Raw genomic sequence first — 25,821 nt, forward strand, 5'->3', positions numbered from 1 at the left:
ATACCTGACATAGTTCACTCCTCCTTCTTCCTCTCCTTCTCCTTCCTCACCCTGATGCGCCAAGAGCGGCGAGGCGGTGGAGGCAGTGGGATGTAGTCTTCTACCACAATTGGCATGGTCATGTAGCCCGGCTGTGGAATCGTCGGCGCCACCACCATCGCGAGGTCATTGTCAGGCACCACCACCATCGCGAGGCCATCTTCAGGCATCACCATCGCTAGGTCATCCTCAGCCACCACCATCTCTTGCCCATCGTCAGCCACCACCATCGCTAGGTCATCATCAGCCACCACCATCACGAGGTCATCGTCACACAGAATAGGCTGCACCTCCTCATCCCCACTCTGATCCTCTTCTTCCCCACTCCATTCCGGATCATCCTCGCTGCTGCTTTCGCTGTAGCCAGACTCGTTGATGCTTTTGTTGTAGCCAGAGTCGCCGCCGCTGCTCCGATTGCCTGAACAAATGCAACAAAGTTTTTTAAACAATCAGTGTGAGACAAAGCCAAATGGAGAGGAAGAAGAGGCAGAGCGTACTAACATCGTCGTCATCCTGGTAGCGCATGCGGCACATAGTCGTGTTGAACACCTTCACGGTGAGCATGGCGTCGCCGTCATACCGGAAGACAAGGAAGTACCCGTGCCTCAGGTCATAGGCACGGATGAACTGCTCCCAGCCATGACACAGGTACATGTGGTGGTTCCTGATCACCACCTCCACGTCCCAAATCTTGCAAAGCCCGCTACCGGCCTATCGCAGCTTCACATTCTTTGGCCGATGGCCGTCCAGCATCTCCATAAAAGTGTCAGGCAGCCTCTACAACATGGGTCAAGGAGTGATGTAGCAAACAACAGAGTTATGATAAAGAGATGGGTGAAGGGGGGATCTCTCCTTTTATATACCTGCCTCTTGGAGGAATTCTCAAGTACGATCGTGAAGAACTCGAAACCTTCCAACTCGTACCCCGGTGTGGCAGAGCGTAGCCTGTGGTGGTAGCCTCTCCCATCCCTAATAATCAACAACAGCAACAACACTTAATTAATTCCGTAGGTTAGTTGGCAATGGCAATTGGCACCCTTCAAAACTAGGGATTCTTTAGACATGAAAGAAAACTGAAAATGTTGAAAAAACAGAGCATAGTAATCTAAAAAACACAACCAAAATTAATTAGTGTTCTAAAATCAATAAAAGCACAACCAAAATAACAACCCAAAACTCCTAATACGTACAGAATGCACAAGTTGTTCTGAAATTTTGCACTCATTAACAACCACTTCAGATAACACGAAGCAGCACCATTTATATCCAATCACAGAAAGGCCTCAACAATGTTTCCAAATCAGTGGGTTTTTGGACCACCAGAACACAACTTAACATAAAACAACAACTTATAAGAAATAACCCTACCATCTAAAACCCTAAAAATGATAGGATCCTAAAAGCGCCTTTGGCTTCCACTCCGGGAGTCCGATTGGTCAAAACTAAAAAACACCAAGTTAGGTTAGCGTCAACTTTGGCGCCATGGATACAAATGGAAATCCAAAGCCTATCGATGTTCCTACTTGCAGACCAGACAGTGAAGTGATAGGGTGTGAGTTCCTCGTGACTGGGACCTCTCGGACAGTGAGTGAGTTTGTGCTCAGTGCTCACGCAGGGGCGCGGCTGGGAGAATATGACGCAGCAGGCCATTAGCATCAAATCTGCATCAGTTCTTGAAAATACAACATCATTGCACAACAATTTACTTGCACAGTTTCTTCACTCACGTGTTTTAGCATCATTGCACAACATCATTGAACCTAAACCTAAACCTAAACACACAAAGAGAGAGAAGAGGGAGGGAAGAGGGAGGGGTGGCGCACCTCGGTGTTGGGGACAGCCGGGGTGGGGGGGGGGGCCGGGCCGGGGGGTCGACGGTGACGGCGTCAGGGTCTGGTGTGGCGTCGGAGGGGCCGGAGCTCGGGCGGCGATGGTCGACGACGGGACTCGGGCGGCAAGGCAGGGGCGACGGCGTCGGTGAGGCGAGGCAGAGGGGGCGAAGAAAGGGCGAGGCGCGGGGGCGAAGGAGGGGCGAGGAGGAGGTGGTGACAGGCAGGGCGGAGCTCGGGCGGCGGCGGTGGCGCCGGGGGTCGGGAGCGGGGCGGGGGTTCGGGGCGGCGGCGGGGCGGGGGGTCGGGGTGGCGGCGGGGGCGGGGAGTCGAGGGTGGGGACGGCAGCGCGGGTGAGGTGTGGTTTGGGAGAGAGAGGGGGAGGATGAGGTGAGGTGGAGCCGGGGGGAAACGGCCATTAAACCGGCCAGTTTCTTTGCCGTCTGCTGGCTGACTGCAAAGAAACTTTGTCGTCCGCTAGCAGACGACAAAGAAACTGGCCGTTAGGTCGTTCTTACAGTCCACCATCCACCATCTTTGCCGTCTGCTAGCAGATGACAAAGACTCTATGCCGTCAGCTAGCAGACGGCAAAGAGAAGGCTGACGGCAAACACCTTCTTTGTTGTCCGCTCATTCTTTGCCGTCAGCTATATTTAAGCTGATGGCAAAGAACTTCTTTGCTGTCAGCTAGCCGACGGCAAAGAGCTGGCTGACGGTAAAGATCCGGATTCTAGTAGTGACTAGCAAAAGTAGGAACACTTAGCTTATTTTCAAGCATTGAGACACTGTTTTGCTCGCTTTTGCTACTTGCTACCTTGCTGCTTTTATTTATTCAGGTTACAAAAACCCATTTCCACCATCCATATTACACATCTATCATCATCTCTTCGCTGAACTAGTGCACCTATACAAATAAAAATTATATTACGTGTGTTGGGGACACAAGAGAACACTTGTGTTTGATTACAGGGTTGCTTGAGAAAAAACCACCTTCATCCTACACATCTCGCGGATTGATAAATTTTAGGTCATCCACTTGAGAAAAAATTGTTGTTGTTCTACAAAACTCTGCGCTTAGAGGCCCCCAAAAATCTACAAGAATAAAATTGTATAGTAGACATCAAGTTATTTCTGGCACTGTTGTCGTGGAGGTGAATGCTTGAAGGTATCTCTTTAGATATTGCAATTGAATCTTTAGTTTCTTGTTTATTCAGTATTTTGGTTTACAAAAAAAAACTAAAAAAAAGAAGTGACCTTGCATCAAATTCTTTATCTTTGTGAAGTCTTTCTCGAAAATATGGATTTTGATAATTGCTATGAAGTGTTAAAAGAAGAATTTAACATGATGTTTGATGTGAGTTCATTAAATGATTGCAATGTTGTTAGCAGTGCTCGAGAGTGACGAGCAGCTAGGGGGGGGGGGATTTTTCAAACTAAAATAAAAGTATGCATGGAAAGTCAAAAACAGGCGTGTCTCGCAACGTAAAATTACAAAAATAAATAAATCTTACCTGAAAAGATAATTCAATAATCATTCTTACTTCTCATATTTGACTTTGTTTAATTGATATAACTAGAATGTGGTTGATTGATTTGCAGGAGCAGCACCAAATAACCGGCGCTAGAAATTTGCAGTCCCAACCACATCGTATTGTTACTCCCCTTCTTCATCACTCGTCAAAATTAGGATTTTGTCTTGTTGGACTGGCCGGCCTATCAGAAATTAAAGATCGAATGGCCATGCAGGCTCATCTCTTTCTAAGCTAGTGGCACAGAGATAGCTCTCATTTCCAGCTGGAGACCGTAGCTTGCTCATTTTTCGTGTCCTGTTACGATCGATCGAGTTGAATGAATGTTAACTGCATTCTTTGCAAAACTTAAACGGTCGATCGAGGCTTAGATTGACCGTGTGTTGAAAGAAGAGACAACGTGAAAATCTGAGAGGTGTATCACTGCATTGGGCTGGGGAGTAAAGTTTTCTATTCATGTGCTGGGCACCTAGGTCATGATGCTCAGTAGTAGAAAATTTTGTTTTTGACTTTTGGAAGGGGGCCGTGGCCCCCTTTGGCCTCCACAAGGCTTCGCCAGTGATTGTTGGTATGCTTTTTATGAATATTCATAAAATTAATGATAATTGCACTAGTCATGATAAAATTTTTGAAGAAAAAATCTCTGATAAACATGTCAATTTTTGTGGAGAGCATAGACCTGGTAAAAATTTGCCAATTAGGGATACTAATGAAAGAAAAATATTTCTCAATTCTCTTCTATTGTTCCTCATGATGAATCAGGTGATGAGGGGGAGCTTACTTTCCAACCACTCTCTTTAATAAGAAGCTTGGAAAAATTAATTAAACCCACACCTAGTATGGTGAAGAAGAAGAAAAAGTAAATATAAAAATGTATCTCTCCCAATTTATTTTTTGCAATTCTCTTTCAAATAATGTTGCTCCTACCCCAGGAATGGTTTGGACTGAAACTATAGTTTCAGTTTGGTTTTCTATTGGTTTGTCTTGGATTGGATTGAATGGGTTGACCCCCGTGGTAATCTGGTTTGGCATGGGCTTTATCAATGATATTAGATCGGCTTGATTTGGTCTGGATGAAGACCAAACAGTCATAGCCCGTTTCAACCCGTAGATAAAAACTGGATCGAGCGACCAAATTCGGCCATCACAAGCGCCGCCGGCGGCTAAAGCTCCAACCCCCGCCTCCAAGCACTCATGACTAGATTATAGAGTTCCTCTTTAGGGGCGGCCCTTCCCCTCTCCTCCTCTCTCTCTCTCTCTCCTGCCTCCTCTCTCTCCCCTCTCCATCCTCTCTCTCCTATGGTTCTGTCTTTGTCCATGGTTTGAAAAGCTTGGGTTCAAACTGTATGTGAGGAATGAGTTGGATTGGTTTGGCTTAAACAATATGATAATTTGGATTTGTTTGGACTCTAGCACCTACAGTTTGGAATGAATTGGTTTGATAGATGGGTATGTACTAGTATAGATTGGACTGAATTTGGTTTGGATTACTAAGGCTTTGTTCGGAATGCCTCTGACTCCACAACCCCGCTTCCGGAGCAGGCGGAGCTGTAGTTGAAAATTAGGGAGCAGTCGTTTCCTCGCTCCGTAGATCCTTGGATTTTCAGGAGTTGGTGGACTGCCGAACATGGTAAGTTGACCCTGACTCCGAAAAAACGACGATTGGAGTGTTACGGTCTCGAGATTTGTGTAGGTCAAAATTCCATCGCAACCTGTATATAGGCAACCAAACCGCCATAGATGTTCCTAATATCGTTCCACACAGCCACATCTTAAGTTCTCGACCAACTGAAGCACGGCAAATTTGACAAATTTGGCACGGTAAATTTGACAAATTTGACCTGTAGACGAAATCAAATCAATAATGAACTGTCCGTGAAACTATTTCACGTGGCTGACCTTTTTGTGTGACGCCCGACACGAAGGCGCCACACTACATTATGCAACGCCTCACACATAGGCGCTATACGTCTGGCCAGCGTTGCGCCCCAGACTGCCTAAAAATTGCTAAGTCATTGTGCAGAGCCTAAGAGCTAGGCGCTGCACTGTATAGTGTGGCGCCTAGCTCTCACGCGCTGCACTAGTGGTTGCACTACAAAATGAAGCAACCACTAGTGAACGCCTAGAAGCTAGGCGCTACACTGTATAGTGTGGCGCCTAGCTCTCAGGCGCTGCACACTGACTTAGTAATTTTCGAATCACACGGGTGCGACGCTGGCCATACGTATAGCGCCTACTGTGAAGCGTTGCACAGTGTAGTGTGGCGCTTTCGTGTCGGGCGTCACACAAAAAGGTTAGCCGCGTGAAATAACTTCACGGGTAGTTCATTCTGTGATTTGATTTCGTTCATAGGTCAAATTTGTTATTTTTGCCCTGAAGCACCACCCCAAAAAAAAAAAGAGACCAACTGAAGCACTCCGGCATCGTTAAGCTCCGCAGGCACGCGCACGCCCACCCTATCGGAACAAGGTATCGGCGACACGCCGACCGCCTGACCACATCCGTGCCTCGCCGACATTTTGGCGTCGCCGCCACCGCCGTATCCCGCGGCAGCACAATGCGTGACATGCACGCGCACCACCTGCTCGACTGCCGCGCCGTCGCGGCTCAGTGCGGCCAACACCTCTACTGCTTCCCGGCCCTCAAGGGGGATCCATGCACCTCTCCCGCAAGCGGCACGCGTCTGCGGCGACCCTGATGTGTGCGCCTGCGGTGAACGTATGCACCCATGCCTTCTCCGACTTCGCGCTCCACCTGCTCGACGAAATGCGCAGGCCGTGCAACCACCCCGCATGTCAGACCTTTCAAGGCCGGAGCTTCGTTGCCCACAACCGCCGCACTGCTCAGGAAGGCTGGGGTGGATCAGGCAGACACTGGACTGTCTTCCTGACCCTGCCATGGTTTGGCTTGGCTTGGTAGTTCCTAGAAAGCTGAAGTGGCATCGGCTAGCTTTCCTGGAGCTGATGGCTGTACACCAACTTGGGATCCCAAACCTGCTATCTGGTGCTCTTGTCAAACGGACTGGTCCAGGCTGGCCGGTTTGAAGAGTGGATGAGAAAAAGGGTACCACTAAAGAGAGGGACAAGTAGAGAGGGTCAGAGCCACACAAGCAAAATTATGCAATCTGCCCGGTGGTGCCTACAGGATGGAAAAGAATCAGACGTGTTAACCATCAGCAGATATATATGTGTTGGGCCAGAAGGCAACGTAGCATCATCATCTCCACAAGTACACAAGCCAAGCTAAGGCACCAAATTCACAGAATATCAGTGAAGTCTTGGCTTTACTTGTACATATACCTCTGTTTGCTAATATTTTCATTCAAATATCAGAGTCCTGTCCTGGTTCTTTGCATGGTGGGGATGGGCCAGCAAGCTGCAGAGGCAGCTAAGAACAAACTTGACATGGAAATGAAGCTGCCCCTGTCCGGTATTGAGATTCTGCAGACTTTGCTTGATGCCATGGTGAGAGGGCTGTAGCAGGAACTTGTTACCTGTTCAGATTCAGAAAGACAAGTTTGTATCTGAAAAAATCGAATGCTAAGTGATTTATAAATTCAGCAGGTATAGAAGGATATATGTGGTCTTCTAACATGTGGTGCTAGTTTTTCCAATTGGGTAGAGTGGATAATTGAAAAAAGAAAAGTGGGGAAGTTGGTGGATCAGAACTGAACTTTTTGGAGCTTCAGAGGCCATGGGAGTAATATGTGCATTTGAGGAGTAGCTGGAAACAAAGTGTACATCAGAGATGTGCAACATAGCAGGGCGAATAGACACGGAAGTGGTTAAAATCTGGAGTAATAGTCTGATATATGTATGGCTTCAAGCCTTGAAGGTCACGTAGCACTGGCTTCACCACAACTCGCAGGTCACTAGCATGGCCATGAAGCAGGCTAAATATCAGTGAGCAACCTGCAGTCCTGACCTCGCATATTGCTTGTTAATATCTGCATAATCAGTTCTTCTGCTGGCAGTGATTTCTTTTCTTCTTTCGTGTTGCCTCCATTGCTGGTTTTCCTGGGCTGAGCATGTCTCTTCATATTCTGTCTTTTAGGTTCTTATTTTCTTCTTCTGCTACCGTGCTACACCTAAGGAGGAGTGAACTGAAGCTACTTTCATCGCCATCTTTCCTGTCCAGCACTAGTTCTGCTCCTATCTCTTCTTTACATCAAGGTCATCTCCGATTGGTCCCATCTGCAAGCCCTACAGAACAAGTACTATTACCAGATGATTCTCATTCAACAACTCCTAATGGCACCAGCAGTAATGGAAACAGAAACAAGGGAAGGAGGAGAAGCAGGAGAAAGAGCAAGGAGACAGCAAAAGAAGAAAAGGAACGTGTACCATCTGCAGAAGAAGTGTCCATCAGAATAGCTGAGGCCTATGAAAGTGGTGACCCCCTTGGGCGGAAGGAGCTGGGCCGGTGTGTGATGCAATGGCTAAAGCTGGGCATGTGCTCAATGGCCTCCACATTTGCTTCCACGGAAGTGCAGAATGATGGAGCAGCATTCTCATTGGATGGGGGGTCATCTGAAGGCACCCTGGAGTTTATGATTCTGGCACAGCCTTACCTCGCTGCCACTCCCATGCCCAAGGGACATGAAGCTCTCTGCCTGAAAGCCTCCACCCACTACCCCACCCTCTTTGACCACTTCCAACGTGAACTCCGGGAGGTCTTGTTGAAACACCAGAACCAGGGCCTTATTTCTGATTGGCGCTCCACAGAATCCTGGATGCTTCTGAAAAAATCAGCAAAGTCTGCCCAGCACCGACAAGGTGCCCGCAAACCTAAAGCTCCTGCGATGCACAATCTCCTTGGCATAAGCCTCGACAAGACAAGGCTGATGCAGACCAAAATTGAAGACTTTGTCAAGAAAATGTCAGACCTTCTAAACATCGAGCGCGATGCAGAGCTGGAATTCACCCAGGAAGAGTTGAATGCCACCCCAACAATGGATAGTGCAGCAAAGCAGCCACTCAAGCCAGTCGAGTATTTGGTGAGTCATGGTCAGGCAGAACAAGAGCAGTGTGACACTGTTTGCAATTTGAATGTTATCAGTACCTCAACTGGTTAGTGTGCTTATGTCTTTTTTATGTTCTTAGTTGGGTTAGTAATTTCAATTATGCATCATTAGGGGCACGATGTTTGTCTCAACGAGTGTTCCCCTAATTGGTTAAGACTGTATTAAGATATGCTTTTGATGGTCCTTATGTATTTAAGCATGCAGGTAAAGATAAATAATGTATATTCTTCTAGCTTGAAGTTTCTGATACTTGAAGTTGCTACATGATGTGAAAAATGAACAATTGATAAGGCCTGCTCATCGAACTAAATATCTTATTGCGTGCAGGCTTGGGAGGCCTACGTTTGGTTCTGTTTAGAGTGGAAGGTACCCATAAACTGCCTCCATCAACACTTTCCCCTGGGGACATGGTTTGTGTGAGGACATGCAATAGCCAGGGCGAGGTTGGCACTTCTTGCGTGCAAGGCTTTATACATAATCTTGGTGAGGATGGCTGTAGTATTACTGTTTCTTTGAAATCCCGCCCTGGTGATCCTACCTTCTCCAAGTTTTCTGGAAAAAGTGTGCGGATCGACAGGATACAAGCATTGGCTGATGGACTTACATACGAGGTAATGCAGTTTTGCTCATGCACCGGATAGTATTCTGTTTTCAAGATAATTTACATTTCCTCATGTTGGTGGCACATCATACACATGCAATTTCTTAACGCAGCTCTGAGTCACTTATACTTTGATGATATCCCTCGAAGACATGTTCGGACGTTTGCCATGTTCGTGCCTTCACAGAGAAGTATCAATCTAAGTATCAACCTATTTTTTACTTAACAGTAAACTGGCACACATCACCCCATCCGTTTGATACTTTATTATTAGCACAAGATTTCCCTTTTGAAATAAAATTTCATGATATTGAACATAACATGGAGTATAAAAATGCATAAGTGGAAATGAATCCTTATTGGCATAAACTTTATTCTTTGGTATGCAAAACTTATACGTCAATCCTTGTAGGAAGGGTATATGTGATGGCAATGTAAGTCCTTTTAATTTCTATATTTTAACCCTGTAAAACTATGTTGCTGTTTCAGCATCACTATTGTGATTCAAAGGAATTTCATAGGATTTTTGGAGGTTTTGTATCCTTAGGAATTTTGCCTACATATGCTGTTTAAATTCATAGGATTGGAATCCTTAGGAACATTTCGTAAGGATTGGTTTGCACTTTATTTTGGAGGAAATTTTCCATCCACTCAAACCACTTGGTACAATTCCTTTTTTTTCCTGTGCCATCAAACACTTCTGTTCCATCTAGGATCTTGAAAACCGGAATTTTAGCTCATTCATCTATGCTTATGATTTGGCAGCGGAATTGTGAAGCACTGATACTTCTGCAGAGGAAAGGTTTGCAGAAAACAAATGCTTGTATTGGGGTAGTAGCCACTCTGTTTGGGGACAAGGAAGACATGACGATGCTGGAGCAGAGTAACCTGACTGATTGGGGTGCATCAGCAATACAGGACAATGGTTTACTGGGGAAGTATAAGTATGACTTCGATGCCTCGCAGTCACAGGCTATTGCACTAGGGTTGAACAAGAAAAGGCCTGTCCTAGTTATCCAAGGGCCACCTGGTACAGGCAAGACTGGTTTGCTTAGTTATCTCATCGACTGTGCTGTCCGACAGGGTGAGCGTGTTCTTGTAACAGCTCCAAGCAATGCAGCAGTTGATAACATGGTGGAGAAATTGTCAGGTACTGGGCTTAACATTGTCCGAGTTGGAAATCCTGCTAGGATATCCCCGTCCGTTTCATCAAGGTCCTTGGGAGAGCTTGTGAAGAGGAGGCTTGCAAAGTTCACACAAGAGTTTCAGAGGAAAAAATCTAACTTAAGAAAGGACCTAAAGCAGTGTATACAGGACGATTCTTTAGCTGCAGGAATACGGCAACTACTGAAAAAACTTGGGAAGAACTTCAGAAAGAAGGAGAATGAAATAATCAAGGAGGTACTTTCAAATGCTGATGTTGTCCTATCAACTAATATAGGGGCAGCTGATCCGCTTATCAAGGAAATTGGTTTTTTTGACCTCGTCATTATAGATGAAGCTGGACAAGCAATTGAACCCTCATGCTGGATCCCTATACTACGGGGAAAGAGATGCATTCTTGCTGGTGATCAACACCAACTTGCACCTGTAATATTATCAAGGGAGGCTATGCAAGGTGGCCTAGGGATGTCTTTATTGGAGAGGGCTTCATCATTGCACGATGAACTACTGACTACAAAGTTAACAATGCAATACAGAATGCACGAGTCAATAGCCAATTGGGCATCGAACGAGATGTATTTTGGGTTGCTCAAATCTTCATCATCCGTTGCTTCTCGCCTTCTTGTTGATTATCCATCTATCCAGGTATAGATGCCCTGTTCCTCTTGCTACAAAACTATAACCAATATTCTTACACATACCAAAGCTATGGATCACTATGCTTCTAGATGTTCTACCCCACTATGTGCCATGCCGCAATTTGGCACCCTGAGAAATTTTGTAGTCATGTTATGTACCAAATTTCCGTTTATTTTGTATCTCCTGACGGCACGTGTGAACTGCACGGCGGAGAATTCATCATACCTTCACTTGTACAAAATATGCTGGAAATGTGTGTTGGCTGCAATTCTTCATGTTCACCTCTATACATATAAGGGGGACTGGTGCAAACTACTTCCAGTTAAGCATGTGTAGTTTGAATTTGGATTTGAAATTTTGTGGGATTGTAACCATATATCTTGTCGACACACATAAGTGTTTCAGGAAAAGTTTATAATTTTTTAAGGTGCTACCATTGGTAGCACGGTAGCACCCAGTGTGCTTGTAGCACTAGTGCTACAGAATTTTCAGAACTCTGTAGGAGTGCTATTGTGCATTAGCAGCACAGTAGCACCCATTGTGTTTCTAGCACTAGGACTTCTTTCTGTTTATTACACCATTTAGATTGTCTAAATCGTGCTAATATAAGTTCATGAAGAGGAAGCTATATGGTTCCTATGTCTATGGGTTGGTAGATGGTACTGCAAAGAGTGTTTAGTCTAACGAGGTGCAAAGTAGTTTGTGTTAGGTTGATCTCCTCTACATAGGCCCAACGGCCTATCGGGCCCTTGATTACGCGCCCTGATCGGGGGCGCCCAACCTCCTATGGTTGACGGGCCCCCGTCGCGCTGCGCAATATAAAGAGGTGGGGGGCCGGGGCACGCAGAACAAGGTTCGTCTCGCAGCCGCCAACCCCAACAATATTCCCTACCGATCTAGGGTGCCGCAGTAGCAACGGGAAGCACCGCCATCGCCGCTGCACACTCACCGCCGCCACAGCTCCACCATGGCCACCTCGATGGGTTCATCGAGTCAAAGAGAAGGTATAACCGATCTAATCTAGCCTACCCGATCCGAAGGTTCCATCAATGGTTTCAGAGCCTGCTAGGCTTAGATGGTTTTTGGTAGAAAAGAAAAACAGAGAAAGAAAGATCCCCTCCCGAGAGAAACAATAACCCTAAACAAAAAAAAGAGGGGAGAAGGAAAAGCAACAGCTCGCCGGCAAAGAGCGCCACCACAAGGCCGCGCCGTTCCTCTCGATCCGGATGGGCATCGGCAAGCCGAACCGTTCGGAAGAAGAACACGGGCAGTGGGGGGCACTACGCCTTTGCCACCGCCGAAAGGATGGGTCCCACTTATCGGACGGCCACGCGGTCGCCGGTAGGGCGCCGCCATTGAACCGCTTGACGGCGGTGCGCCCACCTACGGGTGCACGCAAGCGCCGACAAGGGGGACAAGGGGGGCGCCGCCGCATCGGAAAGCCGCCGTCGGGCGCACAGGGGAGCAGAGGAGGGCTCAGCTCGCCTCTCTCTGCCACGGGTGGTGAGGAAAGGAGGGGGAGGGCAAGAGAAGCTGGCGCGGCGCGGTGGCATTAGCCGCCATCGCTGGCGGCCGGACGGAGCCTCGCCGGTGGCAGGGCGTTGCCCTTGCGGGAGAGAAACGAAGCGGGGCAGAGAAAGGGGAAATGGACTAGGGTCTCCCCGAGCGGCACGGTGGGGTGGGTTTTGTTCGACCGGAACGCGCGGGTGATCGTCCAATCAAAACCAACGGCCATGATTAGTAACCTAACGCGCCGTAGGCCTTTTGGGCTGAAAGTGGAAGGAGAGGCCGACAACGATGGCGCGCGCACCGGCGCTGGGCCGAGGTCGCAGCTGCGGGCGTAGGGCCGAGGCCGGCTGAGCTGCCGTTTTCTTTTTTATTTGTTTTTCTGTCCATTTTTGGGCAATTTTCACACAGTTTTTTTTCTATTCAAAATTACCCAACGGAGATTTTGTTTTAGAAAATAGAAAAGTAAAAGAAATGCTTTTGAAAAGTAAAAAATTCATGAATTTTTTATTCATATTTTTTCCGCTACAACTAAATAAAAGTGCTCTTTTAAAAAGTAAATAGAACTGAAGTGAAATTAAATTTTAAAAAGCATGTTTAAAGTGATTATGATTCTGTTATTTTATGACCAACGTTGTTAATAACATGATCATGATTTGTTATTGTTATAAAAGGTGTGTTTATTTCTACTTTTGCCCAACGGTGATATAGATTTAATTGCATAAACAGTTGTATGTTTAATTTTGACCAACGTTGGATTAAAGCATGCAACTGTTGTCATGATCTCACTTCATTGTGGTTTCAGGAGGGTACCACTTGATGAGTTGCCTCAAAGATGTTCCAACCCTTAGAGGTGATAACTACACTGAATGGAGAAAGAAAGTTGACTTGGCTTTTGTCTGTGCTGAGGTGGACTGGGTTGTGGACACTCAACAGCCGGTCAAACCAACAGAGCCAGTCAGACGTGCAAAAGATGATGATGCTGCTTGGGAGAAAAAGAAAAGGGATCATGCTCCAGTGGAGATGTCATATTCCCTCGAAAACCAAAAGTGTCTCAACGCCAATAAAAAGTACATGGCTTTCATAAAGAACACAATTGAGAACGCCATTGTGGGCTCAATTGCAGAGTGTACTTCCGTAGGGGAGTTTCTTGAAAAGATAAAGAGCCAGTTCACTGGTTCTTCAAAGATATATTCTACCTAGTTGCTAAAGCAGCTGGTGACAGAAGAGCACACGGGCGGTGGACATGGCATAAGAGAGCGCATCCTCAGGATGAGCAACATGGCAGCTAAGCTTAAACCCATGGATGAGGATTTGGAGCTCAAGCCTGCACTCCTTGTTCACCTGGTCATGGCTTCACTGCCAAAAGACTAGTCTTTTCAATGTCCCATTTTCCAGGCGACATGTTGTAGTTGACAACAACAGTGTCAAACTCTTTTGGCAGTGAAGCCATGACCAGGTGAACAAGGAGTGCAGGCTTGAGCTCCAAATCCTCATCCATGGGTTTAAGCTTAGCTGCCATGTTGCTCATCCTGAGGATGTGCTCTCTTATGCCATGTCCACCGCCTGTGTGCTTTTCTGTCACCAGCTGCTTTAGCAACTGGGTAGAATATATCTTTGAAGAACCAGTGAACTGGCTCTTCATCTTTTCAAGAAACTCCCCTACGGAAGTATACTCTGCAATTGAGCCCACAATAGCGTTCTCAATTGTGTTCTTTATGAAAGCCATGCACTTTTTATTGGCGTTAGACACTTTTGGTTTTCGAGGGAATATGACATCTCCACTAGAGCATGATCCCTTTTCTTTTTCTCCCAAGCAGCATCATCATCTTTTGCACGTCTGACTGGCTCTGTTGGTTTGACCGGCTGTGGAGTGTCCACAACCCAGTCCACCTCAGCACAGACAAAAGCCAAGTCAACTTTCTTTCTCCATTCAGTGTAGTTATCACCTCTGAGGGTTGGAACATCCTTGAGGCAACTCATCAAGTGGTACCCTCCTGAAACCACAATGAAGTGAGATCATGACAACAATTGCATGCTTTAATCTAACGTTGGTCAAAATTAAACATACAACTGTTTATGCAATTAAATATATATCACCGTTGGGCAAAAGTAGAAATAAATGCACCTTTTATAACAATAACAAATCATGATCATGTTATTAACAACGTTGGTCATAAAATAACAGAATCATAATCACTTTAAACATGCTTTTTAAAATTTAATTTCACTTTAGTTCTATTTACTTTTTAAAAGAGCACTTTTAATTATTTGCAGCGGAAAAAAACATGAATAAAAAATTCATGAACTTTTTACTTTTCAGAAGCATTTCTTTTACTTTTCTATTTTCTAAAACAAAATTTTCGTTGGACAATTTTGAATAGAAAAAACATTGTGTGAAAATTGGCCAAAAAACTGGACAGAAAAACAAATAAAAAAGAAAATGACAGCTCAGCCCGGTCTCGGCCCAGCGCATGTGCGTGCGCCGCCGCTGCCGGCCTCTCCTTCCACTTTCGACCCAGAAGGCCCATGCCACGTTAGGTTACTGATCGTGGCCGTTGGTTTTGATCGGACGATCACCCGCTCGTTCCGGTCGAACAAAACCACCGCGCCGCTCGGGGAAACCCTAGTCCATTTCCCCTTTCTCTGCCCTGCTTCGTTTTTCTCCCGCAAGGGCAATGCCCGGCCGCCGGCGGCGAATGCTACCGTGCTGCGCCAGCTTCTCTTGCCCTCCCCCTCCTTTCCTCCCCACCCGTGGCAGAGAGAGAGGCGAGCTGAGCCCTCCTCTGCTCCCCTGTGCGCCCGACAACGGCTTTCCGATGCGGCGGCGCCCGGCCTTGTCCCCCTTGCCGGCGCGTGCGTGCACCCGTAGGTGGGTGCACCGCCGTCAAGCGGTTCAACGGCGGCGCCCTTTGCCGGCGACCGCGTGGCCGTCCGGTAAGTGGGACCCGTCCTTTCGGCGGTGGCGAAGGCGTAGTGCCCCCCACTGCCTGTGTTCTTCTTCCGAACGGCTCGACTTGCCGATGCCCATCCGGATCGAGAGGAACGGCGCGGCCTTGCGGCGGCGCTCTTTGCCAGCGAGCTGTTGCTTTTCCCTTCTCCCCTCTTTTTTTCTCTTTACAGCCTGTTTGGTTCGGGGGAAGTTGGAGTAGGGAATGGGAATTGAGAGGGTGGGAGACTAAAAATCACTTGTATGGTTGGAGGGTATGGGAATTGAGAAAGAAAAGGGATGGGGAGTTGAGGGGGCGAACTCCCGCTAATCTCTTCCCAGGGGAGGGCTGGTAATTCAGCCAGGGAATGGGAATTGGCAAAGAAAAAACAGTTTGTTTGTTGCGCCAAACAAGGGCTGGTTCAGTTTTGTACATAAACAAACGTGTCCTCGGCATCTTCTATTACTTTGACTCGTGAACTAAAGAGAGGAATTATTTTTTCTGTTAAATTCCCACAAGTAATTCCCAACAGTAGCCAAACGTGGGACTGGGACTAACAGTCCACTTCCCAAGCCTAATCACCCAACAAACTCCCTCTTGAAAACTCCCATTCCGTTTCCTTTAAACTACCAAACAGGCTGTTAGGGTTATTGTTTCTCTCGGGAGGGGATCTTTCTTTCTCTGTTTTTCTTTTCTACCGAAAACCATCTAAGCCTAGCAGGCTCTGAAACCATTGATGGAACCTTCGGATCGGGTAGGCTAGATTAGATCGGTAGTATACCTTCTCCTTGACTCGATGAACCCGTCGAGGTGGCCATGGTGGAGTTGTGGCGTCGGTGAGTGTGCAGCGGCGGTGGCGGTGCTTCCCGTCGCTACTGCGGCACGCTAGATCGGTAGGGAATATTGGTGGGGTTCGCGGCTGCGAGACGAACCTTGTTTTGCGTGTGGCGTCGGTGAGTGTGCAGCAGCGGTGGCGGTGCTTCCCGTCGCTACTGCGGCACCCTAGATCGGTAGGCAGCGCGACGGGGGCCTGTCAACCATAGGAGGTTGGGCGCCCCTGATCAGGGCGCGTAATCAAGGGCCCGATAGGCCATTGGGCCTATGCAGAGGAGATCAACCTAACAGTTTGAAACTGCTGGGTGAGCTATATATTATGGCAGCTGATGATGGTACTGTGCATGTGTTACAATATCACCCACATACTGTTCACCAACTTGCTCAGTACTAGTTGGGAAGTACAAATAAGAATAATTAGTTTCTTCATTAGCCAGTTTTTTTATATAATTTCTGTACAGATACGTCACACGTATCAGAGGAAAAATTCTGAGATAAGATATTTTTTATCGGGGGTCAAAACCAGATCCTTGCAGAAGGATAGCAAGCACCCATTACCAGTGAAGCGAAAATATGAACTAATCTTTTCTCTCCTGAAAGTTCTCACGTCCCAGTTTTTTCCTATCATTTTCATCTAAAACTCGAAAGTGTCTCTATACATGCTCTTTCGCTTATCGTCTACATGATTTTTATCCTCATCCTGACACCATTTTCTGTGAAAGCCAAACATCATGGTTCTCTCTGCTGAGAAGACTTCAGACATCCTAACTCCTGTCCAACAATATGCTCACTACCCAGACTATTCCACCACCACCAGCATCCACATTGCCTGGATAGTAACCGTTGTTCATCTTCGTAGACGACTATTGCTGGAGTCTTGCTGATCTCTCAGAAGACTCCCAAGTTAAGGTGCTGGCATCGAGCCTCCTGTTCTCGTGGTGCCACAAAGAACTCCTGTCCTTGCTAGTCCTTTAGCTCAAGGACAAGATGCTTGTTAGAGAGGAATGTAATGCTGTATTGCTGTTTAGAGGAACTGTAGTAAGTAGTTATGTGATACCACTGCAACGAGTATGACTATGAGTACTGTAGCACACAATATTGTTCAGTCAGGCACACTATAGATAAGATTAGTTAGTTTTCTTGTTAATTGGGTTTGTTTCCTTAGACATATTACATGTGTTTCATCAGCGATATAGCTTATTTATCAGACGTCAAGTTTTCATTATAATAGGAGATATCATGTATCCATTACTAAGAAAGCAAGGGTCTTAGTCTTTTCTCTCCAAAATCTCCGAGAATGCCAGAGCTATAGACCGAAAAGACCAAACCTAAAAGCCCTCCCTAGTTTCTATTATGAGATTCATTTGGAATTATTGGTGAACTAGATACTATTGCAGTTATTATTTGCTTCATATTTCAATAGTCGCTTAAACTCTTGAACCAAAATGATTACCTTGTAAGTGGTGGGAAATTATCATTTTCTTTCTTTCAGGAAACTTGGATAACTCGGTGTGCCTTGCTTTTACTTGACACCCGAATGCCATATGGAAGCCTAAATATTGACTGCGAGGAGCATTTAGACCTGGCTGGAACAGGCTCATTTTATAACAGCGGCGAGGCAGATATAGTTGCACAACATGTCGTCAATCTTGTACTGTGTGGTACGTTTCAGTATATCTTCTTTAATATGTACTGCTGCTATATTTACATGTTTGTATATTACTTGCCATTGTATTTGTTCTTAAGATGTTATGACCCCATATTTACAGCCAATATGAAATCCTTAATATTTTTGGCTGCTCTTGGGTGAGGAATATAATTGGCCTTTGTCACTTTAGTGTTCTTAGGAGAAAGATAAGACCATAGACTTAATTTTGAAGGGTATGATCCTCTGTTTATATAGTAGTTAGCCCCATTGAATTGCCCGCCCTTCACCACCCTTAGTGTTCTACGGGTTGGTGCATGAAACTTAATATGGTGTCAGAGCCAAGAGGTCTTGGGTCAATTCTTGGCTTTCCCGATTTAAATAAAAAATTGCTTGCCCTCTTTCTGTTTACGTTTATGCCTTATCAAGCCAGCCACACGTGAGAGGCATGGTTGAAGTATATATGGGTTGTTCAACCTTCTCCATCAATTCAAACATGTGCATGAAACTTAATATGATGTCAAAATCAAGGCCGAGGTCTTCGGTAGCTGGCTCGGCTCTCTAGTTTAGGACCTTTCCTTCTCCCTCTGCGCCTCCCTCTTGTTGTACACTTTTGCTCTCTCTTTGCACATTCGTTTCTCCTTGTACATATGTTTCTTATTTGATATAAATTTACTATCAGGGCCTCCCCTACAACTTTCTGGACAAAAAGAAAAGAGGAAAGAAGTTTTGTGTTCAAGTCTCAGCTTTTGCCATTTAAATAAAAGAATTGCTTCCCCTCTTTCTGTCCACATTTAGGCCTTATCAAGCCACACATGAAAGGGGGTGTTGAATTATATGTAGATTGCCCAACCTTGTCCGTCAATTTGGACTTTTATTTCTAACGGTTGGTGCATGAAACTTAATGTGTTGAAGTATATGTGGATTCCCCAATCCGTATATGGTATCAGAGCCAAGTGGCCTTGGGTTGAAGTTTCGGCTTTCACAATTTAAATAGATTTTTTGCTGACCTGTTTTTGCTCATGTTTAGGCCTTATAGAGCCACGCGTGAGACTTGAACCCAAGACCTCTTGGCTCTGATACCATATTAAGTTTCATGCACCAACCAGTAGAATAAAAAATATGAATTGATGAAGGAAGTTACTTCAACACACCCTCTGATGAAGAAAGTTACTTCAGTAATGCTTTCCCTATTTAAGAAAAATAAACAAGACCAACGGTGGAGGAGCCCGATTGTATTTCGATTAAGAAAGTTGTGGGACACTGAATTCAATCCGCGAAATAATCAAGATGATATCCACCCACAAGATTTGAACTGGGTTCTGTGTAGGGACACCATCACGCTCTTGCCACTGGGCCAAGAGCCTATCTATTGCTTCCACAGTTTAAATAAAAATTGCTTGCCCTCTTTCTGTTCACGTCTAGGCCTTATTGAACCACACATGACACGGGGTGTTGAAGTATATGTGGATGTCCAACCTCTTAGTCAGTTCAGACTTATGGCTCTACTGGTTGGTGCATGAAACTTAATAAGCCTCTAAGAAGAGTATCTAACAAAAAACTAATAGAATGTTAGCCAAATAATGTCTCAACATCCAAATAATTCCTTCGTCTAACAGTATCTTATCTTATCTCATCTCAGCTAATTATAAGTACAACAATGCAATGGAATACAACCATCTAAAACCCATGAGTTACACTACTGTGGTTACTATTCAGGGCATCCGAATGGCACTTGAACAGTAATTTTCCAGATGAATACCTCTCTCCTTTGCGGCAGCTCATCCTCATGCTTTTGTGGCAGCTAATTGCCCCACGATTGGAGGGCATTAGAACTCGAGAGGTAGTTGACGACCATGGGCAGCCATTAGCGTGACTTGACGTTGTTGAGGCTGGTGTGTGTGTGGGGGGGGGGGTGGGGTTGTTAGGAAATATGCAACTTGTATTCCCCGAGGGCCAATGGCCAATATATATACATGTACAAATGGTAAATATGCAGGAAACCCCTCATACAACAAGGAAAATATACATGCTACAATTAACTCTTAACACCCCCCCCCTCAAACACATGGTGGATAAACAACACTAAGTTTTGAGAGATAGAAGACATGTTGCGCTCTAGTCTGGGTCTTCGTAAAGAAATCCGCCAACTGTAACTCGGAAGGCACATACTGAAGAGCAATAACCTGATCCTGCACACCAGCGCCCACATACAAAGCATCAACACCAATATGCTTGGAGGTCAGGCTTCACAAGGCCGCGCACAATGCTAATAGCACCTGTGCTGTCAGACAATAGTAGAGTAGGTGTAGTGACATAAATACGAAAGTCCTGAAGTAACCACCGTAACCAAGTCACCTCTGTCGTCAAAAGAGCCATAGCTCACAACTCAGCCTATGCACTCGAACGGGAAACTGCAGTCTGCTTCTTCGTCTTCCATGCAATGAGAGAACCATCAAGAAAAACACAATAAGAAGGAAGTGAACGGGGATCCGAGGGATCTATAGCCCATATAGCATCCGAATAGGCTTGAAGCTATAAGGAACCAGAGCGAGGAAAGAACATGTAGTGAGAGGTCGTGCCCCGAAGATATCGGAGAACACAAAGGAGGTGGCTATAGTGAAACGAAGTGGGAGCAGAGACAAACTGACTCAAAATATGGACCGGATAACAGATATCCGGACAAGTGACAGCTAGATAGACAAGATTCCCAACAAGATGATGATAACACGTCGGATCAAACAAGGGGCCATCATCAGTATCACGGAGGTGAACATTGAGCTCCATGGGAGTCTCAATAGTGCGCATTAGTAAGAGCAGCACGAGCAAGAAGATCCTGGATATACTTTTCCTGGGAAATAGAAAAGCCATTAGAGGTAGAAGAGACCTCGATCCCAAGAAAGTAGCGAAGAGGGCCAAGATCAAACATAAGAAACTGCTCACCAAGACGAGCCTTCACAAAGCCTATATACTCGGGGTCGTCGCCAGTGATAATCATGTCATCAATGTATACAAGAAGAGTCCGACCACGAGTATAATGGTGGACAAACATCGCTGTATCATGAGCACTCGCTGAAAAACCAGCGGCAATCACCACAAAGGTAAAACACTCAAACCAGGCGTGGGGGGCCTTGCTTAAGGCCATAGAGAGAGCAATGAAGACGTCATACCATGCCATCAGGAACCAAATACTCAAGTGGGGGCTGCATGTAAACCTTCTCACGCAACTCACCATTAAGAAAGGCTCTTAACATCAAGCTGAGACACTGACCAGTGGAGACCAGAGGTCACGACAAGTGTGCGAATAGTGGTCATATGGGCCACAGGAGCTAAAGTCTCATAACTGCCATGCTCCTGTTGAAAGCCACGAGCCACAAGACGAGCTTTGTAACGCTCAAGAGAACCATCGGAGCCAGTCTTAACCTTGTAGACCCACTTACAACTGATGGGACGAACACCGGGAGGAAGAGAAACAAGATCCCACATGCCGGTATGCTCAAGAGCAGCAAGCTCCTCTGCCATCGCAAACTGCCATTCTGGAAGTAGCAAATGCCTCTCCGTCACGTGGTGCCACACGGATGGAGCAAACATAACAACACCCCAGCTTAACCAGAGGCACTTATCTGAAGCCACACCTCGGATAGAACAGTTCTTGGTCACAAAGATGCTTAACAATTGTGCAAGATCACAACCTTTGTCATCGGTGGTGAGCAAGGTGTTGTTGGTGGTGGAGGCACAACCATAACAATCACATCATGACCACTCTCGCTGTCTCGTTGCCCTTCCTCTAGTGCTAACACTACAATATTCTCCAATCATCCAATGTGGTTTAGAAGCTGGCATGGCAGAGATAGCTTCCAATATGAATCTAAGGCTCTTACCATGAGATTGATCTCACTTTGCTGCTTCTCTAACTTCAATAATGCTTTTTGCACGCTTAAGAAAGCAAACATTGCACATTCACTGGTTACTAGATAATGCATGTTCATGTTGAGTAGTTTGTGTCCTCTAATTATGGACTTTAAGTGAAGGACCCTTGTGTCTATGGGCCCCGAACCCGAACAAATACATACACTTTATTGGTATTTAGTTTATTGGTTTTATCCTGAACCAACAGAATCCCTTAAGTTGATTTGCATGCCCGGGGTAAATTGATATTTTGGCTAAAGTTAATCTTCATCGGAGTAGCTTACCATACCTCCTTTGTCATGTAATCCCTTCAGTTAATCTAATGGTGTACTTAGGAACCATGATTTTAGTGGATGAAGATGGTGACTTGCATTCGTAAGGTGGCCTAAGAGAAATTTGGAGTGTCTAGGGGAAGTAGAAGTGAAGTTAAAGGTACCTGGTGGTGGAATGATGCTGTCCAGAAGGCTATTAAGGAGAAGAAAGACTGTTTCAGACGCCTATACCTAGATAGGAGTGTAGACAACATAGAGAACTACAGGATGGCAAAGAAGGCCGCAAAGCGAGCTGTGAGTGAAGCAAGGGGTCGGGCGTATGAGGACCTCTACCAACGGTTAGACACGAAGAAAGGCGAAAGGGACATCTATAAGATGACCAAGATCCAAGAGAGGAAGACAAAGCAGACCAGCTCGTGGTGAAGGACGAGGAGATTAAGCATAGATGATGGGAGTACTTCGACAAGTTGTTCAATGGGGAGAATGAGAGCTCTACCATTGAATTGGACGACTCCTTTGATGATAGCAACAGACGTTTTGTGCAGCAAATCCAGGAGATGAGATCAAGGAGGCTTTAAAAAGGACAAGAGGAGGCAAGGAACGGGCCCTGATTGTATCCCCATTGAGGTGTGGGGAGGCCTCGGGGGCATAGCGACAGTATGGCTAACCAAGCTTTTCAACCTCATTTTTCGGGCAACCGCAATTGAGACGGAGTATATTAGTACCAATCTTCAAGAAGAAGGGGGGGGGTGTTCAGAGTTGTACTAATTACCGTGCAATGAAGCTGATGAACCATACAATGAAGCTATGGGAGAGAGTCATTGAGCGTCGCTTAATAAGAATGACAAGCATGACCAAAAATCAGTTTGGTTTCATGCTTGGGAGGTTGACCATGGAAGCCATTTTCTTGGTTCGACGACTTATGGAGAGATACAGGGAGCAAAAGGACCTGCATATGGTGTTCATTGACTTGGAGAAGGCCTATGATAAGATACCGTGGAATGTCATGTGGTGGGCCTTGGAGAAACATAGAGTACTAGCAAAGTACATTACCCTCATCAAGGACATGTACGATAATGTTGTGACAAGTGCTAGAACAAGTGATGGCGACACTGATGACTTCCCGATTAAAATAAGACTACACCAGGCCCTTGTCTTTTTCCTTTGGGATGGATGGCCACAAGGGATATACAAGGAGATATCCCATGGTGTATGCTCTTTGCGGATAGTGTGGTGCTAGTCAATGACAGTCAGACAAGGGTCAATAGGAAGTTAGAACTATGGAGACAAACCTTGGAATCGAAAGGTTTTGGACTTAGTATAACTAAAACCGAGTACATGAGGTGCGGTTTCAGTACTACTAGGCACGAGGAGGAGGAGGAGGTTAGCCTTGATGGGCAGGTGGTGCCTCAGAAGGATACCTTTCGATATTTGGGGTCAATGTTATAGAAGGATGGGGATATCGATGAAGATGTGAATCATCGAACCAAAGCCGGATGGTTGAAGTGGTGCCAAGCTTACGGCATTCTCTGTGACAAGAGAGTGCAACAAAAGCTAAAAGGCAAGTTCTATTGGACGGTGATTCGACCCGCAATGCTATATGGCGCTGAGTGTTGGCCGACTAAAAGGCGATATGTTCAACAGTTAGGTGTGGCGGAGATGTGCATGTTGAGATGGATGTGTGGCCACACAAGGAAGGACCGAGTCCGGAATGATGATATACGAGATAGATTTGGGGTAGCACCGATTGAAGAGAAGCTTGTCCAACATCGTCTGAGATGGTTTGGGCATATTCAACACAGGCCTTCAGAAGCTCCAGTGCATAGCGGACGGCTAAAGTGTGCTGATAATGTCAAGAGAGGTCGGGGTAGACCGAACTTGATATGGGAGGAGTCCGTAAAGAGAGATCTGAAGGACTGGAGTATCACCAAAGAACTAGCCATGGATAGGGCTGCGTGGAAGCTTGCTATCCATGTGCCAGAACCATGAGTTAGTCGCGAGATCTTATGGTTTTTATCTTTAGCCTACCCAATTTGTTTGGGACTAAAGGCTTTGTTGTTGTTGTTGTGGTCTCCCACTCCACTCTGTCATTTAAACCAGTGCAGCAGAAGTAGAAGCCATGGTGTTGTAGCTTGGATTCCAAATGTTATAAACATTAGTTCATAATGCGGATAAACAATGCATGAAGGCCTGACAGGTGACAGGGATTGTGAGATTTAGATGTGAGAGAGACTAATTAATTATTCTTGCCTAATAAAAGGTACTGCTCCCTCCAGTTCTCTATATGTTGTCCTTTTGGACATTCAAATACTCTGAAACACAACTTTGACAGATAATTTCCACCTATGTCCAAAACGATAATTTTCAGGGAATCAGAGGAAATAAACGATGTTAACCATTAACAATATTATCTAAGAAAAAAATCCACTCCAGTCTTGCCAATTTTGTTTCAATATAACCGTAATAATGCAAACACACTAACTTACATCCTTGGTATTTGTCTTCTAGTAGTGCATATTAGTATATTTTAAATCATCATTCACTGCAAAGTGCACATAACTTAGCCTTAGATAAGGCCTTCCTTTCTTGATTCTGCATTTGCACTGGGGCAATCTGTTAGCACTTGTCTTATCCACCGAACCATTTGATCTTAACTACGCCTGAGTCTTGCTCTACATAACTGCCGAAACCAATCTTTGCAGGGGTCTCTCCAACTTCCATTGCTGTTCAGTCGCCTTACATTGCTCAGGTACAACTTTTAAGAGATAGACTAGAAGAATATCCAGAGGCTTTGGGTGTTGAGGTGTCAACCATAGATAGCTTCCAGGGGAGGGAGGCAGATGCGGTGGTCATATCAATGGTAAGAACAACAGTTTTGTGCTGTTCTCTTTCTAATTCGTTGAGGTGTCCTTGAACTGCATAAATCATACGTAGATAAAGTAACAGGACACTCCTTTTCCTCTTATCTGGACCCGACAGTATATCAAAGGCAGAAATGAAATGACGTTTGTTTCTCAATCCTGCTAGGTTCGGTCAAACTCCTTGGGAGCGGTAGGGTTCCTTGGCGACAACAGGCGCATGAACGTAGCCATTACCAGGGCACGGAGGCATGTCGCACTTGTGTGCGATAGTTCTACGATTTGCAACAATGAGTTCCTGGCCAGGCTCCTTCACCATATCCGTCAGCATGGCCAAGTAAGGCATGTTGAACCTGGTTCCTACGGTGGTGATTATGGCCTTGGCTTCAGCCCACCTGCTTTGCCTTCCATCAATTAGTGCTCCGCTCACTTGCCAGCAAATCGGCAATGCTTCAGTATTCTGTTTCTCCGCAAATCGGCAATGCTTCAGTGTTCTGTTACTCCATGGCTCCATGCATATGTCACCGCAGTTCTTGAGTGGTAAAACTGGGAGGTCCATCATTTACTACGGTTCTGAGGCTGGTACTTTTGGCGATTGGCTGTCCTGAATGAACTGTGTGGCCAGACCAAGTTGTTTATCATGCAGTTTTTGCGTTTAGCAGCAGAAACAATTAACTGGCCTGGGGTTTGTTTTTTTGAACTTAACTGGCCTGGGTTGTAATATACGTACTGCTTACCTGACGATGGTTGAATATTATCGAGTGTTGCACACTGGAATATTCGATTACAAAGATGTACACTAACTTGAAATCTCAGGATTAAGAGCTATTTCAACCCAGAATCTGCCCCCTCCCCAGCTTCTAGAACCTGCCCCTCCAAAATCTCCCACAATCTTAACTGGCCCTATGTTAAGGCCCTGTTCGGATCCTCTCCGCTCCACAATGCAGCTCTCAGAGCGGAGGGAGCGGCAGCACAACTGCGGAGAGTGGCTCAAACCGAGCTCCACGCGCGGAGCGGAGTTTCGTGACGGGAGAGGTTCTGAA

The 25,821-nt window shown here is 45.8% G+C and overlaps 1 protein-coding gene across 1 annotated transcript; it reads left to right on the plus strand.

The window, feature by feature from the left end:
- Positions 1–6,610: 6,610 nt before the first annotated feature.
- LOC125508908 (DNA-binding protein SMUBP-2-like) lies at positions 6,611–25,581 on the plus strand. Its single transcript, XM_048673713.1, has 7 exons — positions 6,611–7,299; positions 7,451–8,466; positions 8,748–9,031; positions 9,787–10,830; positions 17,587–17,755; positions 24,623–24,780; positions 24,948–25,581. Exons 1-7 carry the CDS (start codon positions 7,274–7,276, stop codon positions 25,194–25,196), a joined length of 2,946 nt encoding a protein of 981 aa, XP_048529670.1. The 5' UTR covers positions 6,611–7,273; the 3' UTR covers positions 25,197–25,581.
- The last annotated feature ends 240 nt before the right edge of the window (positions 25,582–25,821 follow it).

This window comes from Triticum urartu, chromosome 5 (genome assembly GCF_003073215.2).
Source record: "Triticum urartu cultivar G1812 chromosome 5, Tu2.1, whole genome shotgun sequence".
In the NCBI taxonomy this organism is placed as follows: domain Eukaryota; kingdom Viridiplantae; phylum Streptophyta; class Magnoliopsida; order Poales; family Poaceae; genus Triticum; species Triticum urartu.

Coding starts and splice junctions, on each gene's coding strand:
- LOC125508908 (XM_048673713.1), top strand. CDS start 7,274: ATGGCCATGAAGCAGGCTAAATATCA. Junction 7,300..7,450: donor ATGAAGCAGGCTAAATATCA/GTGAGCAACCTG, acceptor TCTGTCTTTTAG/GTTCTTATTTTCTTCTTCTG. Junction 17,756..24,622: donor CGTCAATCTTGTACTGTGTG/GTACGTTTCAGT, acceptor CAATCTTTGCAG/GGGTCTCTCCAACTTCCATT.